The 16,946-nt window shown below is 41.0% G+C and overlaps 1 protein-coding gene across 1 annotated transcript in view; it reads right to left on the reverse strand.

Annotated features, from left to right (window-relative positions):
• Positions 1-13,240, reverse strand: part of LOC124798209 (venom dipeptidyl peptidase 4-like) — a 301,929-nt gene extending 288,689 nt beyond the window's left edge. The window contains exon 1 of the mRNA XM_047261512.1: positions 13,098-13,240. Coding sequence (XP_047117468.1) covers positions 13,098-13,199 — 102 coding nt within the window. The 5' untranslated portion in view covers positions 13,200-13,240. The remainder of the gene's footprint in view (positions 1-13,097) is intronic.
• Between the last annotated feature and the right edge of the window lie 3,706 nt (positions 13,241-16,946).

Genomic DNA, 16,946 nt, shown 5'->3' on the forward strand with positions numbered 1-16,946 from the left:
TTTTCGGATGATTACACAAAAGAGTAGCCTGTTGTTAAGAAAGGACGAACGAATCCCTTTTTATAGCTTACGAAAATATCTAAGTATGGAAAGAGAAAGTGTAACTTTTCGGATGATTACACAAAAGAGTAGCCTGTTGTTAAGAAAGGACGAACGGATCAGGATGCATTTTGTGAGATTTGTAGCTGTTTCATCTCAATAACTCACGGAGGTAAGGCAGATGTGTGGCATAACGTATCTACGAAGGCTCATATAAATAGATTCGTGATACCATCGACATCAAACTCTATTTCTCCATTCAAGTTTAAAGAAGATACCCGGGAAGAATTGCCCGTTGTTGTTACAGAAGTAACAACAGCTTATAAAGTTGTCAAGCATCATCAGTCCTTCAGTTCACTTGACTGTTACCGTAAAACTGAATGCCGCAATGTTTCCTGGCTCCAAAGTCGCCACAGCCAGGACCAGAGCCACAGCGATTGTTAAAAATATTCTCGCACCACACTCCGTGTCAGTATGCATAAAACAATTGTAAGATGTTTCATTTTACGGCATAGGCATAGGCACTGACGCATCGATCCACAAGGCTGGAGAGATGTTTCCTTTAGTTGTTCAGTACTTTACTGCAACTGAAGGGATACAAAAGCAGCTGCTAAGTCTGATTCGCTGAATAACGAAACATCGGAGACAATTGCGAAGTTTTGTCTACACACTTTAAGACAACTGCAAATCCCAATAGATAAATTAATCGGTTTTTGTGGTGACAATAAATACCAGTACCAACTTCGGACGGCTTCATCGACGCGGCCAACCAGATTACAGAAGAACGAGGAAAAAATGTAGAAGGAATTGGATGTCCTGCCCATATGCTCCACAATACTATATCAAGCGCTGCTGGAGTCTTAACTGTCGACATTGAAATAATCGTCATGAAAATATTTAATTATTTTTCAATACACACGGTAAGATAGAGAAGCTCAAAGAGACTTATATGTTGATGTCAGTCACCAGACTCTTTTAAATCATTCAAAAACAAGATGGCTGTTGTTAATGCCCGCAGTTGAGACAATTCTTAAACTTTGGATTCCATTACAACAATTTTTTGACGTAGAAGACAGGCAACGTAAAATAATTTCAGATTTTTTCAGTTGTCCAATTAGTGAAATTTATTTCATGTTTCTACTCTCAAACTTCGCTCTGTTTTGGAAACTGTGAAAAGCGTGGAGAAGAATAGACTATCGAGAATTGAAGTAAGAAATGTATTAATCGACACTCAAAGATGTATGAATGAAAGGAAGACTTCCAATTTTTTTGGCATGCAAACGAAGATGAATCTGAACAAATTAAAAAATTTGAACCCTAACCAAGAAATAATGATTTCGAGAATTGAGGATGAGACAATGGCTTTCAATACCATAGCATTAGTTACTTACACAAATGAGCTCTTTCTTTTAACAAATATCAAGCATTTGATTGAATTACTGTATCTGAAACGCCAGATTGGGTGATGATTGAAAACACTATTATATACCTGACCACAAATGCTGGGAAGATTTCAGATGACAAACGTTTCCAGGAATATATATGTATCTGAAGAGTATTCTAGAAACTATGCGTGACTCGGTGGAATGGAAGCGTAAATACTCCGTGAGAGGAAGGTGGATTTACTTTCTTAAGGAAACCGAAAATCTTCAACGCAAATACCAGCTGCTAAAATTATGCGAGTATTTGCTTTCTACTTCCGCATACAACGCCACTACGGAAAGAGTTATTTTCGCTGATGTCGGTACAGTGGACTGATGAAGGAAATCGACTGCTGCCAGGGAATTAGTCTTATAGTGCCATTTTAACAACTAGCTGACTTGCATGGAGTTTTATAACTGCGTAAAAGGGAAAAAAGCCCCGCTGAAAACGGGGAAATCTTCCGAAAAACATGGTTTATCCACTACTTCTGCCGCAACAAGTTCCAAGTAATTGTGTTCTAAACAAAAAACAATGATATTAAATAAATTTTTTACTTCTTTTCTACACCCAATCTCAGAGTGTCCCAACAAAGTCGCTAGACATGGCAAACCTACTTGTGTCAGTTTTCGTTGCTAACTGTGATGGGCACTGTATACAAAGTTCGCGCCCCGAGCGGCCACCACTAATTGTGACACGTCTCGCTGCCGGCCGGGGTGGCCGAGCGGTTCTAGGCGCTACAGTCTGAAACCTCGCTACCGCTACGGTCGCAGGCTCGAATTCTGCCTCGGGCATGGATGTGTGTAATGTCCTTAGGTTAGTTAGTTTTAAGTAGTTCTAAGTTCTAGGGGACTGATGACCACAGCAGTAAAGTCCCATAGTGCTCAGAGCCATTTGAACCATTTTAGATTAGATTAGATTAGTGCTTGTTCCATAGATCATGAGTATGACACTTCGGAATGATGTGGAACGTTTCAGGTTAATATTTTTTTTTTTTTTTTGTGGAAGTTGGGAAATTACCCACTTACTATATCCAAAAATTCATCTAATGAGTAGAAGGAGTTGCCATTAAGAAATTCATTTAATTTCCTTTTAAATGCTATATGGCTATCTGTCAGAAATGCTATATGGCTATCTGTCAGACTTTTGATGCTATTAGGCAAGTGACGAAATTCTTTTGTGGCAGCACAATTTACCCCCTCCTGAGCCAAAGTTAGATTTAACCTTGAGTAGTGAAGATCATCCTTTCTCCTAGTGTTGTAGCCATGTACACTGCTAATACTTCTGAATTCGTTCGGATTGTTAATAACAAATTTCATAAGTGAATATATATATATTGTGAGGCTACAGTGAAGATTTCTAGCTCTTTAAATAAGTATCTGCAGGATGATCTTGGATGAGCTCCAGCAATTATTCTGATTACACGCTTTTGTGCAATGAACACTCTTTTACTCAATGATGAGTTACCCCAGAATATATTGCCATACAAAAGCAGAGTATGAAAATAGGCGTGGTAAGCTAATATACTCAGATGTATATTGCCAAAATTTGCAATGACCCTAATAGCATAAGTAGCTGAACTCAAACGTTTCAGGAGATCCTCCGTTTTTTCCAGTTCCAGTTCAACCCCTCATCAATGCATACACCTAGCAATTTTGAATATTTACCTTAGCTACCGATTTCTGATCGAAGTCTATATTTATTAATGGAGTCATTCCATTTACTGTGTGAAACTGTATGTACTGTGTTTTGTCAAAGTTTAATGAGAGCCCATTTGCAGAGAACCACTTAATGATTTTCTGAAAAACATCGTTTACAATTTCACCAGTTAATTCTTGTCTGTCGGGTGTGATAGCTATACTTGTATCATCGGCAAAAAGTACCAGCTTTGCATCTTCGTGAATATAGAATGGCAAGTCATTAATATTTATTAAGAACAGCAGAGGACCCAAGACCGAACCTTGCGGCACCCCATTCTTGATTGTTCTCCAGTTTGAGAAATCACCAGTTTTTTTGCATATTATGTGAACTGTTTATTTCAACTTCCTGCACTCTTCCAGTTAGGTATGGTTTAAACTACCTGAGCAGTGTCTCATTCATACCACAGTACTTGAGCTTATCTATAAGTATTCCATGCTTTACACAATCAAAAGCCTTTGATAGATCACAAAAAATCTCAATGGGTGACTTCCGGTTACTCAGAGCATTTAATATTTCATTAGTGAAAGTATATATAGCATTTTCCGTTGAAAAACTTTTCTGGAAACCAAACTGAAATTTTGTTAAAACTTTATTTTTACAAAGGTGTGAAGCTACTCTGCAATACATTACCTTTTCAAGAATTTGGGATAAGGCAGTCAGAAGAGAGACTGGGCGGTAGTTGTTGACATCAGACATATCCCCTTTTTTATGCAGTGGTTTAACAATGGCATACTTCAGTCTGTCTGGGAAAATACCCTGCTTCAGAGAGCTATTACATATGTGGCTAAGAATCCCACTTATTTCTTGGGAACAAGCTTTTATTATCCTGCTGGAAATGCCATCAATTCCATGTGAGCTTTTATTCTTGAGAGAGTTTATTATCTTCCTAATTTCAGATGGAGAGGTGGGTGGAATTTCAATTGTATCAAATGGTGTGGGTAAGGCCTCTTCCATTAACTGCCTTGCTTCTTCTAATGAGCATTTAGATCCTATTTTCTCTACAACATTTAAAAAATGATTATTCAAAATGTTTTCGACTTCCGGCTTGTTGTTTATCAAGTTTCCATTCGCTTTGATGGTGATGCCGTCATCCTGTACTCTTGGTTGTCCTGTCTCCCTTGTAATAATATTCCAAATTGCTTTGATTTTGTTATCAGAGGTATTAATCTCAGACATGATGCACATACTTCTGGACTTTTTAATAACCTTTCGTAATGTAGCACAGTAGTTTTTATAATATTTGGCTATTTCTGGATCATTACACTTTCTTGTTGTTAGATACAGTTCCCTTTTGTGGTTACAAGATATTTTTATTCCTTTAGTAAGCCAAGGTTTTTTGCATAGTTTCTTATAATTAGATTTAACTACTTTCTTGGGGAAACAGTTTTCAAATTCTCTTACAAGTGTATCATGAAGTAAGTCATATTTTAAATTAGCATCGGGTTCCTTGTACACGTTGAACACGTCTCGTACAGAAACATTAAAAGTTGTGGCGCCTCTGGCGCTCCTTTCAGCTTGCGTCGCCTGGGCCCAAACCAGCCCTGATGTCAACAATAAAACAGCAAACAATGAACAATATCAAGCAGAAAGCACATCGTGAAGATCCCGTTTAGCGTGTTCGTGCGTCACAGCGTTTGGCGGGCACGTGCGGTCCGATGTCTATCTGTTACTTCTCTTGAGATGTGTCCACGCGATGCCATTTTTGTGTTCAGCTCTGCGAATGCGTATAAACTTAATTTTCTGCAAATGGGGGCTGAGCGTTAAGCGCATTGCTTTCCGCCTTCGGTGGAAATCTTCGCGCTTTTTCGCAGACTAAGGCAACTGGGGCCTATATGTGTTTCATTGTGCAGTCTTTTGAGGTTATGCTGTGAAGCGATATATGTGTAATAATATCTGCTGACTACAAAGAAAAGATGCTGGAATTTGTAAATGATAAGAGACAACGAAAAATCGTGTGGAATGCCGCTTCCAAAGATTATATGATTAAAAATTTGAGATGTGATGCCCTGATCATCAGGTATTAGATAAAGAGTCTCCAATCATATTACCATAAAGAATAAAATACCGCAAGTTTCGAAGTAGGAAAACAGAGAAAAATAAGACAGAACTTCATTAAATCTGTATATAAAAACTGTGGACAAATGTTCTTGCTATGGCGACTTAATAGCATAACAGCTGTGGGGCTTGGCATCTGAACAAAGGAAATGATGGGGTATGTGTAGCTTCTCAACTAACAACCAAATCGAAATGAAGGAAATTAAGTCTGCGAAAAATAGGAAATTGGAAAACACAACTTCCGGTTTGGCATGTATGAAATTTCGCAAGTTTGTCGAGCCCGAGAATGTTAATCTACACATAACCTTTCATGATTAAAATTGTGGAAACAGTTGTTTTTATACAATAAAATACAAATGGTAAATTGAATGTTAATTAACCTTCACATAACGACTAAGGACGTCCCTTTAAATGTTTCTCAGTTTCAGAAATAATTACTAAAATGATTTGGTTTGAAACACGAAATAAAAAGTTCCCACTGGTATATCGGTCGCCAGTTACTAGTTAGTGCCGGACTCATCGATGCTATTTCCCCAGCAGCAAATTTAAAATCTCGCTGTGACCTCCCTCTGAAATTTTCAAACAAAATGTCGTTTCTTTGTATTCCTGGTGCCTCAGTTCTTTAGATACTACCTATAGTCGCTTTTGCGTTTCCTTTTACTTGTCGTATTTTCACCACAATAAACGCAGCGCAAACTCCCGAGCAAAGAAGGCGATGCATAGCAGATTGCTTGCGCAATGAGGCAACGTTTGGACACGAGGAAGCCCATGCGTACCTACGTTCTTTCACAATCATTTGTGCGTGCGTTTTTATTGCCTTGTGTCTTCGATTGCGCACGAGTAAAGAGGCATCGTGTGGACACACCTTTAGTTCCACCACTTTCTAGCGCTGGATGCCAGCTGCACTAGGCCTGCTTCGTTCATGACGGATTGTCTTGTAGTACCAGCCCGACTACACCTACCCTGTACTGTGTTCATCATAAGAATAGACCTGATGTACACATTACACCATTTATTCTTCCGCATTAGCTGGAATCTCATTGCATCTCGTTTCACGTGGAGCCGCAGCCAAGCTGCCTCAATTACAAACAAGTAAGATGGCATGGATACATCTTCAACTTTTGTAGTCCTGTCTTCCTCAGTTGCGTGTAATATCACGGCATATTGATAATTTTTACTTACGGACCGTGTGACAGCAACTGAATAAAACACAATTTTAGTGCCATACGCGTTTCGCCTTTATTTTCTGCAAGGCATACTACTGTTTATAACCTATAGGCACAGTGACAAAAATGTAAATTAAATATTCCAGGCCACTGATGATGCCTTGCAGAAAATAAAGGCGAAACCCGTATGGCACTAAAATTGTGTTTTGGCTCTGAGCACTATGGGACTTAACATCTATGGTCATGAGTCCCCAAGAACTTAGAACTACTTAAACCTAACTAACCTAAGGACAGCACACAACACCCAGTCATCACGAGGCAGAGAAAATCGCTGGCCCCGCCGGGAATCGAACCGGGAACTCGGGCGTGGGAAGCTAGAACGCTACCGCACGACCACGAGATGCGGGCTAAAATTGTGTTTTACTCAGTTGCTGTCAGACGGTCCATAAGTAAAAATTATCAATATACCGTGGCGTGGATACTTTTAACACTGTGCGTTATGCGCACATCGACTGAGCGATACGTGACAACAGCTTTACCTGCGCATTTAACATGGACAGCACAGGCCAACCAGCTGGTCCTATTAACTTGCAGTGATGCGAGGAGCTGCAGTTACGACATAAAAAGGGACGGACACAGAAACAATATAGCTTCGAACGTCATTTAATTTTTAACCGAATTCGACCAAACTCTCATGCTCTCGTTCGTAACTAATATACTATCGTAATTAAAAACAAGACTGATGAAAATTCTTGACTTAAACGCAGGGTAATTTTTCTGCCTGCGCTATGTGTGACTTAAACGCGCATCGCAGGGGTTTCATCATATAGTTAAATATGGAAGCTACTGAAGATACAATTATAGTCATTCGTCTGGCAATCTCTGGACTCCTTTCATATTCGAAACCGAGAAATGCATACCAGTACTGGAAGCGTCATCTGACACGTTGATTACGACTCTATTAACAACAGAATCCAGGAAACCATCCATGTGGTGTCACCGCCAGACACCACACTTCCTAGGTGGTAGCCTTTAAATCGGCCGCGGTCCGTTAGTATACGTCGGACCCGCGTGTCGCCACTGTCAGTGATTGCAGACCGAGCGCTGCCACACGGCAGGTCTAGTCTAGAGAGACTCCCTAGCACTCGCCCCAGTTGTACAGCAGACTTTGCTAGCCATGCTACACTGACAAATACGCTCTCATTTGCCGAGACGATAGTTAGCATAGCCTTCAGCTACGTCATTTGCTACGACCTAGCAAGGCGCCATTACCAGTTTATATTGACATTATTATTAATGTACCATCAAGAGCGATGTACACCAATTATGGATTAAAGTTAAGTATTACATCAACTACGTACTTTATTTGCTACTAGTAATTCCCTTAACTGTTCCAGACCTCGCGCCAGCCTGCGTGAGCGTAAAAGCGTGCATTTCGGCCTCCTCTAGCAACACGGTGTTGGCTCTTCTGCCAACACTTCAATCCAAGTGCCAAATTTTCTCCTCTTCTTTTGTAACGTGCCGTTCTGTATTCCGCCAGCGTTCGACAGTGTGGTGCCACAAAGCTTCGTGCGTTAGATCCAGTACGTCTGGCAGCATAAATGTCTTGTTATTTCTCTCGACCAATCCCTTAACTTGGTTCCAGATCAGTTCAGACTGTAGTGGTACGGTGGAAATTGTAAAGATGCACCATTTGTTTGGTGTGTTCGATGCAGTGAAGACTATTGTTTTGCATGTTTCTACGACGCTTATCACTGTGGCTCGTTAAGACCGTGTCTATGGTATATGACAATGGACACAGTCCAAATAAAAAGTATTTGTTTTTACAGTTATGTCTTAAAATTTTAATTTCTTATGTTTTCTTAATTTAAACAACCTTCACTAACAATCTTTTATAGATTATCGATTCAAATGGTTCAAATCGCTCTGAGCACTATGGGACTTAACATCTATGGTCATCAGTCCCCTAGAACTTATAACTACTGAAACCTAACTAACCTAAGGACATCACACAACACTCAGCCATCACGAGGCAGAGAAAATCCCTGACCCCGCCGGGAATCGAACCCGGGAACGCTACCGCACGACCACGAGATGCGGGCGATTATCGATTCATATTTGCAATGAAAACTAGAGTATTTTGTGCAAGATGTAACTAGAAACAAATACAACGTGCAATTTTCATAATGAGTAGTGATACGAGGTGTGGCTAGAAAAAAACCGGACTAGTACTGGTGAAACAATAAAACGAATGCAATAAGGCTGAAAGTCGCGTGGCCTGTCACGTGACTCTCGCTCCGCCTACTGCTCGAGTTTCATCTGTCTCCTGCACTCAGTCTGCCCGTGGCGTCTGTTTTAAGTAGTTGAAGTTTTGTCTGTGCGTCGGAAAATGTTGAGTGTACAGAAAGAACAGCGTGTTAACATCAAATTTTGTTTCAAACTAGGAAAATCTGCAAGTGAAACGTTTGTAACGTTACAACAAGTGTACGGCGATGGTTGTTTATCGCGAACACAAGTGTTTGAGTGGTTTGAACGATTTAAAGATGGCCGCGAAGACACCAGTGATGACACTCGCACTGGCAGACCATTGTCAGCAAAAACTGATGCAAACATTGAAAAAATCGGTAAACTTGTTCGACAAGATCGCCGTTTAACAATCAGAGCAGTGTCTGAGTTAACAGGAGTTGACAAGGAAATTGTTAGGCAGATTCTTCATGAAAGTTTCAACATGAACAAAGTGTGTTCAAAAATGGTTCCAAAGTGTCTCACAATTGAACAGAAGGAACGCCGAAGAATGATTTGTTCTGACATCCTGGAAAACATTGAAAGTGATCCCACCTTCTTACAAAATGTTATTACTTGCGATGAATCGTGGTTTTTTACTTACGATCCCGAAGCTAAACGCCAATCATGCATTGGAAAACTCCTGGTTCTCCACGACAAAAAAAAGCACGAATGTCAAAATCGAAATTCAAGGCAATGATGATTGTTTTTTTTGACATCAAAGGGATTGTGCACATTGATTGGGTACCAGAGGGACAAACAGTGAATCAGCATTACTACATTAGCGTCCTGGCTACCCTACGTGAGCGAGTACGGAGAAAACGGAACGATTTGTGGAGAAAAAAGTCATGGATCCTTCACCAAGACAATGCCCCAGCTCACAGTGCGTTGTCAGTGAAGACGTTTTTGGCAAAACACAACATTCCCATCTTAGATCATCCACCCTACTCACCTGATTTGGCCCCCTGTGACTTTTTTCTTTTCCCTAAAGTCAAGTCAGCTTTGAAAGGAACTAGATTTGAGACTGTTGAAGCAGTAAAAGAAAAAGCGACGGAAGTAATGTATGGACTTACCGAAAATGATCTGCAGCATTGCTATGAACAGTGGAAAATTCGTGTGGAGCGGTGTAGAGACCGAGTAGGAGAGTACATTGAAGGAGATAACATGAAATTGTAAATAAATGTTTTTTCCAGCATCAGTCCGGTTTTTTTCTAGCCGCACCTCGTAAGTTATGTGTTAATTAGGATATATTTGATGAGTTTTATGTCTAGAAGACGTAGGTATTCCAAACTGAACGAAAAAAAGACGGAAGTGAGATTTGAACCAGCGATCCGTGGACGTTAAGTTACGATTCTGCAACGCTACCGATTAACTGCACTGTCCTTACTTTATATGTTAAAGCTCTCAGAAAACTTCAAAGGCAACTATTTCTATAAAATTGTGGAAACCATTGTGAATAATTTGTTTCTCACAACTTTTGAATGGTGTTCCACGCTCGTTTATCACTACGGTGCAGGAAGCAGCCTCAGTCATTTTCATACTGCGTATTAACTGCGCGACAATCAGAGCACAACAGTGCAGAGATACGACTGTACACGATTTTTGAAATATAAACTATATAACTAAAGTATGATTAAGGAAAATGTTGATGGCTGTTAACACGTTAGAATATCTTAAAGTTTCATTTACACTAACATAATAAGAAGCTATCTAATACATAAGTAGGACCTACTTCCAAGGAGCGTAACAATACCAGTCTACGTGTACTACGGCTGCTAACCAATCATCGCGTTTGTGTTTGTTTCAGTTTCACGAGGTGACTAAGGCCGGTATTACACTATCATATTTCCTTGTCAAAGATTTGATCAAATATTCGTCAAATATATTTGACAAAGATCGTTGACGTAGCGCTAAAAAGGGGTATTACACTGTCGTCATATATTTCGTCAAAGTTCAAGATGGCTGACAACAAGAACTTGTTATTAACTGCAGCAGTTGCATGTCCCACAATTGCACTGTGTACACATGCGGAAGAGAAATAGGGGAAGAAAGAAACGTACCAGGATGTAACCGTGTGTTTTACGACGACACGATAGACCATTCAACAAAACTTGTTACGTGAGCTTATAGTGGAGGACGTCAAGTCTTAAATCAGTTACTTAAGAATGCATGAGCATACATTTCTGTATGTGCTCAGTGAAGTGTATCCTCATATCACAAAGCGCAATACTCACTTAAGAACTGCTATATCTGCAGAAGACAGGCTCACTGAACACTAGAGATGGGCAAACTGAAACACGTAACTGTTTCGAAACAAATGAAACAGTACAATGTCATGTTTCGATACGCTGTTTCGAAACAGTGAAACAGTTTGTGTTTTGTAATCTAATAAACCTAGACGTTTTATCATCTTGAATGTCTACTGTATAGGTATGTCCATATAAACACAAATGACGTGCGAGAGCGCTAATCATATCGCAGAAAGTATGAAACTATCACTTAGGCGTCTTGGCAGTTTCGTATTTCATGCAGCAAATGCGCTGCTTTCGTGTCGTGTGACTTTCATACTTTTCAATTGGCTGAGGACAGCCATAGCTGAAGACAGAAGAACCACCACGAACGGAACTGGAGGTGGGAGCGAACTGCAGAAACAACGGATATGGTACTGGGATTCCCACATTCCGCTAGTATGGGAATATACCCATCCTGCTAATTCCCATGTACACAAAGTGAATCATTGTGGACAATAGGCACAGTGACTATAGACTCACAAATAATGCCAAATAATTCGAATAAATAACAAAATATAACAGAAAAAATTTTGTCTTTCAAGGTGTTTCGAACCGTTACTGTAAATTCACCATGCTTCCCAGCCCTTCCCGTTCACCATTACACTATCAGTGATATGTCAAACAGATTGCTTGCAATTATACCTACATTAAATTTATGTATATGTATAATAACTGTCACTCTAAGCCCTTTTTTATTCAAAATGTTCTAGGTTTACATGCGTTTCTTAACATTATTACTGTACTTGAACAGAGAAACGTATGTTATAAAAAAAGTGTAGTTTAACTGAATGATTTTCACATATTTATTATTTTGAATGTGAATAGTATGCGTTGTTTTATTGTTTGGTTAATGTTTACAAAGCAAATGTTACGCCATTTCGGAATAGGACAGTCATCTAGAAACGAAGCTTTATTTTCGGATATCTTAAGCTTCATGCTATTGCTTGTCAAAACGATTTCGACACTCTTGAAAGTGTTTCACGAAGTGGTATGTTGTGTTTCAGTACCTGTGCCGAGCCCGAATCTCGTCCGACACAGAGCGGAATGAAACATCAGTTTCGATACAATCAGTCCGTTCCAAGCACAGGTGGACTGAAACAGCCTTATTTTGAAACAACGATACAGTTTCTGTGTCTGGCTCGAGATCGAATCTGGTCCGGATATCCGAGACAGGGGCGGAATGAAACACCACTGTTTCGAAACAGTGAACCACAGCCGTTCCGAAACACTGAAACAGTTCCACGTATCGATACACTGTATCGAAACATAGAAACAGTGGCCAAGTCTACTGGACACACTCCTATTCCTTGTTACAGGAGAGAGTTAGGTTAGGTTAGGTCCGGTCTCCATCTTCTTAATCTATTTTTGTATTCATCAGCTTCATACACCTCTATTAATTTTGTAGTTGTCGGTACACACCAACTGTATTTACCGGCAATGTTTATAAAAACACTACTGATGACAGAACGCTGCAACGATGCTAGCATTCCACGTGGTAACACGTCACATTGCAGTGAACAGAAGACAAGCGACTTCTTTGATCAAATCTACAACGAGGCCCTTGATTTGATAAAATATTTGACGACATTTGACAAAGTTCCCTATTACACCATAACATTTCTTTGCAAAGATATTGGACAAAGAAATTTGATAGTGTAATACTGGCCTAAGCGGAGGGTGCTGGGCGTGGATGCTTGTAATTGGCTGCTGAGACAAGCACCGCCTCCTTTACCCAGAGCAGCCAGCTTATAGCGTATAAAAGCAACGAACACGTAATGGATTAATGCATCGCAGAATTGACTTGAAAGTTCATGGCGTGTCGCTAGAAGAAAGAGGTACAGTCTCTTCGCTCATTTTCATAAATGATACTAACAATCACGACGCACACGAATTAACATCACATTCACAACGGCTACATACTATTACGACAGGCAATACTTTTATGTAGCTACGGTTGGTAACGAGCGTAAACATTCCGGAGCGGCACGAAGTCAGCCGATTTCCACCGGTCACAGAGGGGCCAAGTAAAAGTGAGCGAGCAGTATCACTGCGTTTCCATTAATCGCTAACTGCTGCAAATGTAGAGAGGGGTTGGGTGAAGGGTCTAATAGGCCGTCTCCGAGCAGGTAGCGATGCAACTTACTGCGGTTGCCAGCAGAACGGCCGCGCTGAATCCTTGGACCATGTCTTCGCTGGACTCCCACCGGTGCACTGCTGACAAAACTCGCCCCTCCGAGATAAACATTCTGCAACTATCTGCGTCCACTTGACCGCCCCGGATTGTCAGTATAGTCGTCACGGGTCATTTTCGGCGCTGGTTATCGGGTTCGGGCAGCTGTGACGGCAACTCGATGTTCCTCCAAGAACAAGGGCACGTTATCTGGCCTCTGCCCCGAGCAGGAACGCACCGATTTTCCTGGTTGTTGCTCAGCAACAAGCCGCGATGTCGTGTCGGCATCTGCAACGCTCATAGTAGAAGTTCTTGTTCAATATTTAACTATAAGTGTTGTTATGTATCGTTCATCTAACATTTTCGAGGATTACTGAAGAATGGGATACAAACCGTCGGCTTGGACCAATGACGTCAGAAGTTACCACAGATCATGCATTGCACAGATTTAACGGCAAACACGAATGACGTCAGAAGTTACCACAGATTATGCATTGCACAGATTTAACGGCAAACACGAATGACGTCAGAAGTTACCACAGATCATGGACTGTACAGATTTAACGGCAAAGACGAATGACGTCAGAAGTTACCACAGATCATTAAGTGCAGAGATTTAATGGGAAAGACGAATGTTGAGAAAAAAAGAATGTAGAACAGAGACAAAAGGTGGTAAACATTTCACGTACATTCATATTTCCAAAATAATGTTAAGAATATCGCTTCTTTGAGTCCTAGTATCTTATTCTTCTGTTGACCTATACAGCTCAACTGAAGTATGGGATACTAGAGCAAAAAAAAAAAAAAAAAAAAAAAAAAAAAAAAAAAAAAAAAAAAAAAAAAAAAAAGGAAAAAAGAAAGGGACAGAAGTAATGTTATCATTGTATACCTCAGTTGACATACATGAGTTGCATCCCAAACGTCAGCTTATCTTTACAGATTAACTGCAGTAGGGCATACAAATTTAACGCATGTCGACTTTTTCGTCTTCGCTAGCACTAGCTTCAGTTGGCCTAGGGATACAAATTTTACCGGTATTGCTTTTTTCGCCTCTTCTACTATTTGCATCCTATTCTTGTGTTGATACTAATACTAGCGAAGGTGGAAAGGCCGACATACGTAGAATTTGTATCCCAGACATCAGCTGACCTATATGGGTCAACTGAAGAATACAATGCTAATATTAGCGAAGACAAAAAAATCGACGCACGTAATATTGGCATTCTGTACCTCAGTTGAACTACGCGAAAGTGAAAGAAAGCGACATACATAAAATTTTTATCCCATACTTTAGTTAACCTATATAGGTCAACTGAAGTATAAGATACATTTTTTTCTCGCCTTAGATACTAATGATATCGGCTGAAAATTTTCACAGTAGTACTAGCGACGGCGAAGAAACGTACATCAGTAAGTTGACCTATGTAGTTCGACTGAAGTATAGGACACTAGAGTAGCTAACGAAGGCTAAAAACGCGACATAGGGAAAATTTGTATCCCGTACTTCAGTGGACCTGTATACGTGAACTGAGGAATGGAATACTAGTGCTAGCGAAAGCGGAAAATAGCGACATACGCAAGATTTGTGTCCCACACTAGGACATACCTACATAGGTCAGCTGAAGAACAGCTACCTTCGAAGTTCAACTGAGGCACAGGATGCCAGTGCTACGTATATCGCCTTTTCGTCTTTGCTAGCACTAGTATCCTGCTCTTCAGTTGATCTATATACGTCGACTAAAGTAGGGGACACAAACTTTTCGCACGTCGGTCTTTTCGCCTTCGGTAGTACTAGTATCGACTGAAAAATGTGGTAGTGATAGTAGTGCTAGCGAAGGCGCAAAAAAGCGACACCTGTAAAATTTGTATTCCATACTACAGTTGAAGAACCCTGCTTCAAATCTTCCACATTCATAGGAATAGAGAAATCCATACCTACAAACAAAAATCAAAAAATAAAAATTGCCCAGAATCAAAAACAATTATTCCAAAATATCTCAAACTCACTAAGAATGAAAATAAGCACCAAATGAATTGGAAAGAACAAACGATTTAATACAAGCAAAAAAACTTGTACACACTGACTGGCGCTGTCTTTTAAGAACACATTCATTTATTTGAATTTACAATGATGACACTTCACCACAGAAGATAACCACTTTATACCTACGTCTCCAAAATAAGGACATCAATATCTATGAGCAAACTAACATGTCATTGGTCAAAACCGACGGGAGTATTGGAGCAAGGCATGTTCCTCGCCAAAGTACCGTTAGCCAAGATGGCGGGAAAAAGTGCCACGGCGTCCCCCCTGCCACACCCCCCCCCTGCCCGCCACCCTCCCCCCTGGTGGGAAGTTCAAATTCCATCAGGACAATGGAACCTCTACTATCCTAAGAAAATGGCGGGAAAGAAAGGTCATTTGGGTTACCTCCACTAACCTAAGTCACCCGAACGCCACTTCATCCTAGGAACTGGCGCCAAGTTTCGATTTTGGTGGGAAGATAGGTCAATTGGGCTACCTCTACTAACCTAAGAAAATGGCGCAAAAGAACTTGGCCTACCTCCACTAACCTAAGTCATCCGACTGCCACCTCTTCCTAGGGATTGGTGAGAAAAGAACTCAGCCTGCACTGGGCTGGTGGAGAGAGGATGGAGTGTACTTTATTTATTTTGGAACAATTTATTAAAGGATGGAGTATACTTATTACACTGATACAAAACACATCATCTGACATGCTTCGGATCACATCACACAGCCTACAGACATGTGAACCACTAAAAGACTCTGCAAACATGCTTGCTAATCGCCAACTGTCGAAATCATGCACCAGTCTTTATTTAAACAATTTGAGCCACTATTGCCGTCCGGTGTGTTCGCCATGAGGTCCAGAGCCCAACTGACCTAGTACACAGTACCACCGCCAGAGAATGCTATCATCCCTCTCATCAGTTCGACCTCTTTTTCTCTCCTGTGATTCTAACAGGACACGTCTGACATGCCTAGCCTAAGAGTGTGCATAGTGACAACACAGCGCATAGCCCGCAGGCGCGTATAGACGTCGCATCTCTATCTAAATAAGAGCCAAGTCATCTTCTGAGCCATGCACGTGCGTGTTCACCACTGCTCACGTCATCCCCATCCCTACCTGCACTTCAGCGAAGACCTATCTGCGGAGCCACTCACCCTATAGAAAAACTGTTCCACTGCTCATGACATATGTGTGTGGCGTGTATACTGACATCACAGATTATGCAATAGAATTCTGCTTGCGATTGTAGCTGTACTCGTGCGACATGTGTAGCCTGCGCGTACATAGTGACATTCCAGCGTACAGCCCGCATTGTATTTTATTCCATCACTCACAACGTGTTTGTGTGACGCACATACTGATGTCACGGTTGTGCTGTTGTTTTCCCTGATCGAGTCGTCAAGTTACGGCTTCCTGTGGCGTTTACCATCTTTGATGCCGAATTGTTTGCGATCTTGCGGGCATTGTAGCAGATGAGATGTGTTCCCAGTCTTAAGTTTCTCATCTGTTCTGACTCCCTGAGTGCCCTTCAGACCATGCAACACCTGTACCCAGAGGATACGGTCATCCAGAACATCCATGATGCCCTACTCCACCTGCAACGGCAGGGGAAGGAGATTTCTTTCTGCTGGGTGTCGGGACACGTGGGTATTAGGAGAAATGAACTGGCGGATGTGGCTGCCAAAGATGCATGTTCCCTCCCTCACTTTGTTGAATGTGCCGTCCCCCTCCATGCTGTTACCTCCCTTTCGCGTTTTCGTGTTATGCATCAATGGGAAGAGAAGAGGCT

The sequence above is a fragment of the Schistocerca piceifrons genome, chromosome 5 (genome assembly GCF_021461385.2).
Source record: "Schistocerca piceifrons isolate TAMUIC-IGC-003096 chromosome 5, iqSchPice1.1, whole genome shotgun sequence".
NCBI lineage: Eukaryota > Metazoa > Arthropoda > Insecta > Orthoptera > Acrididae > Schistocerca > Schistocerca piceifrons.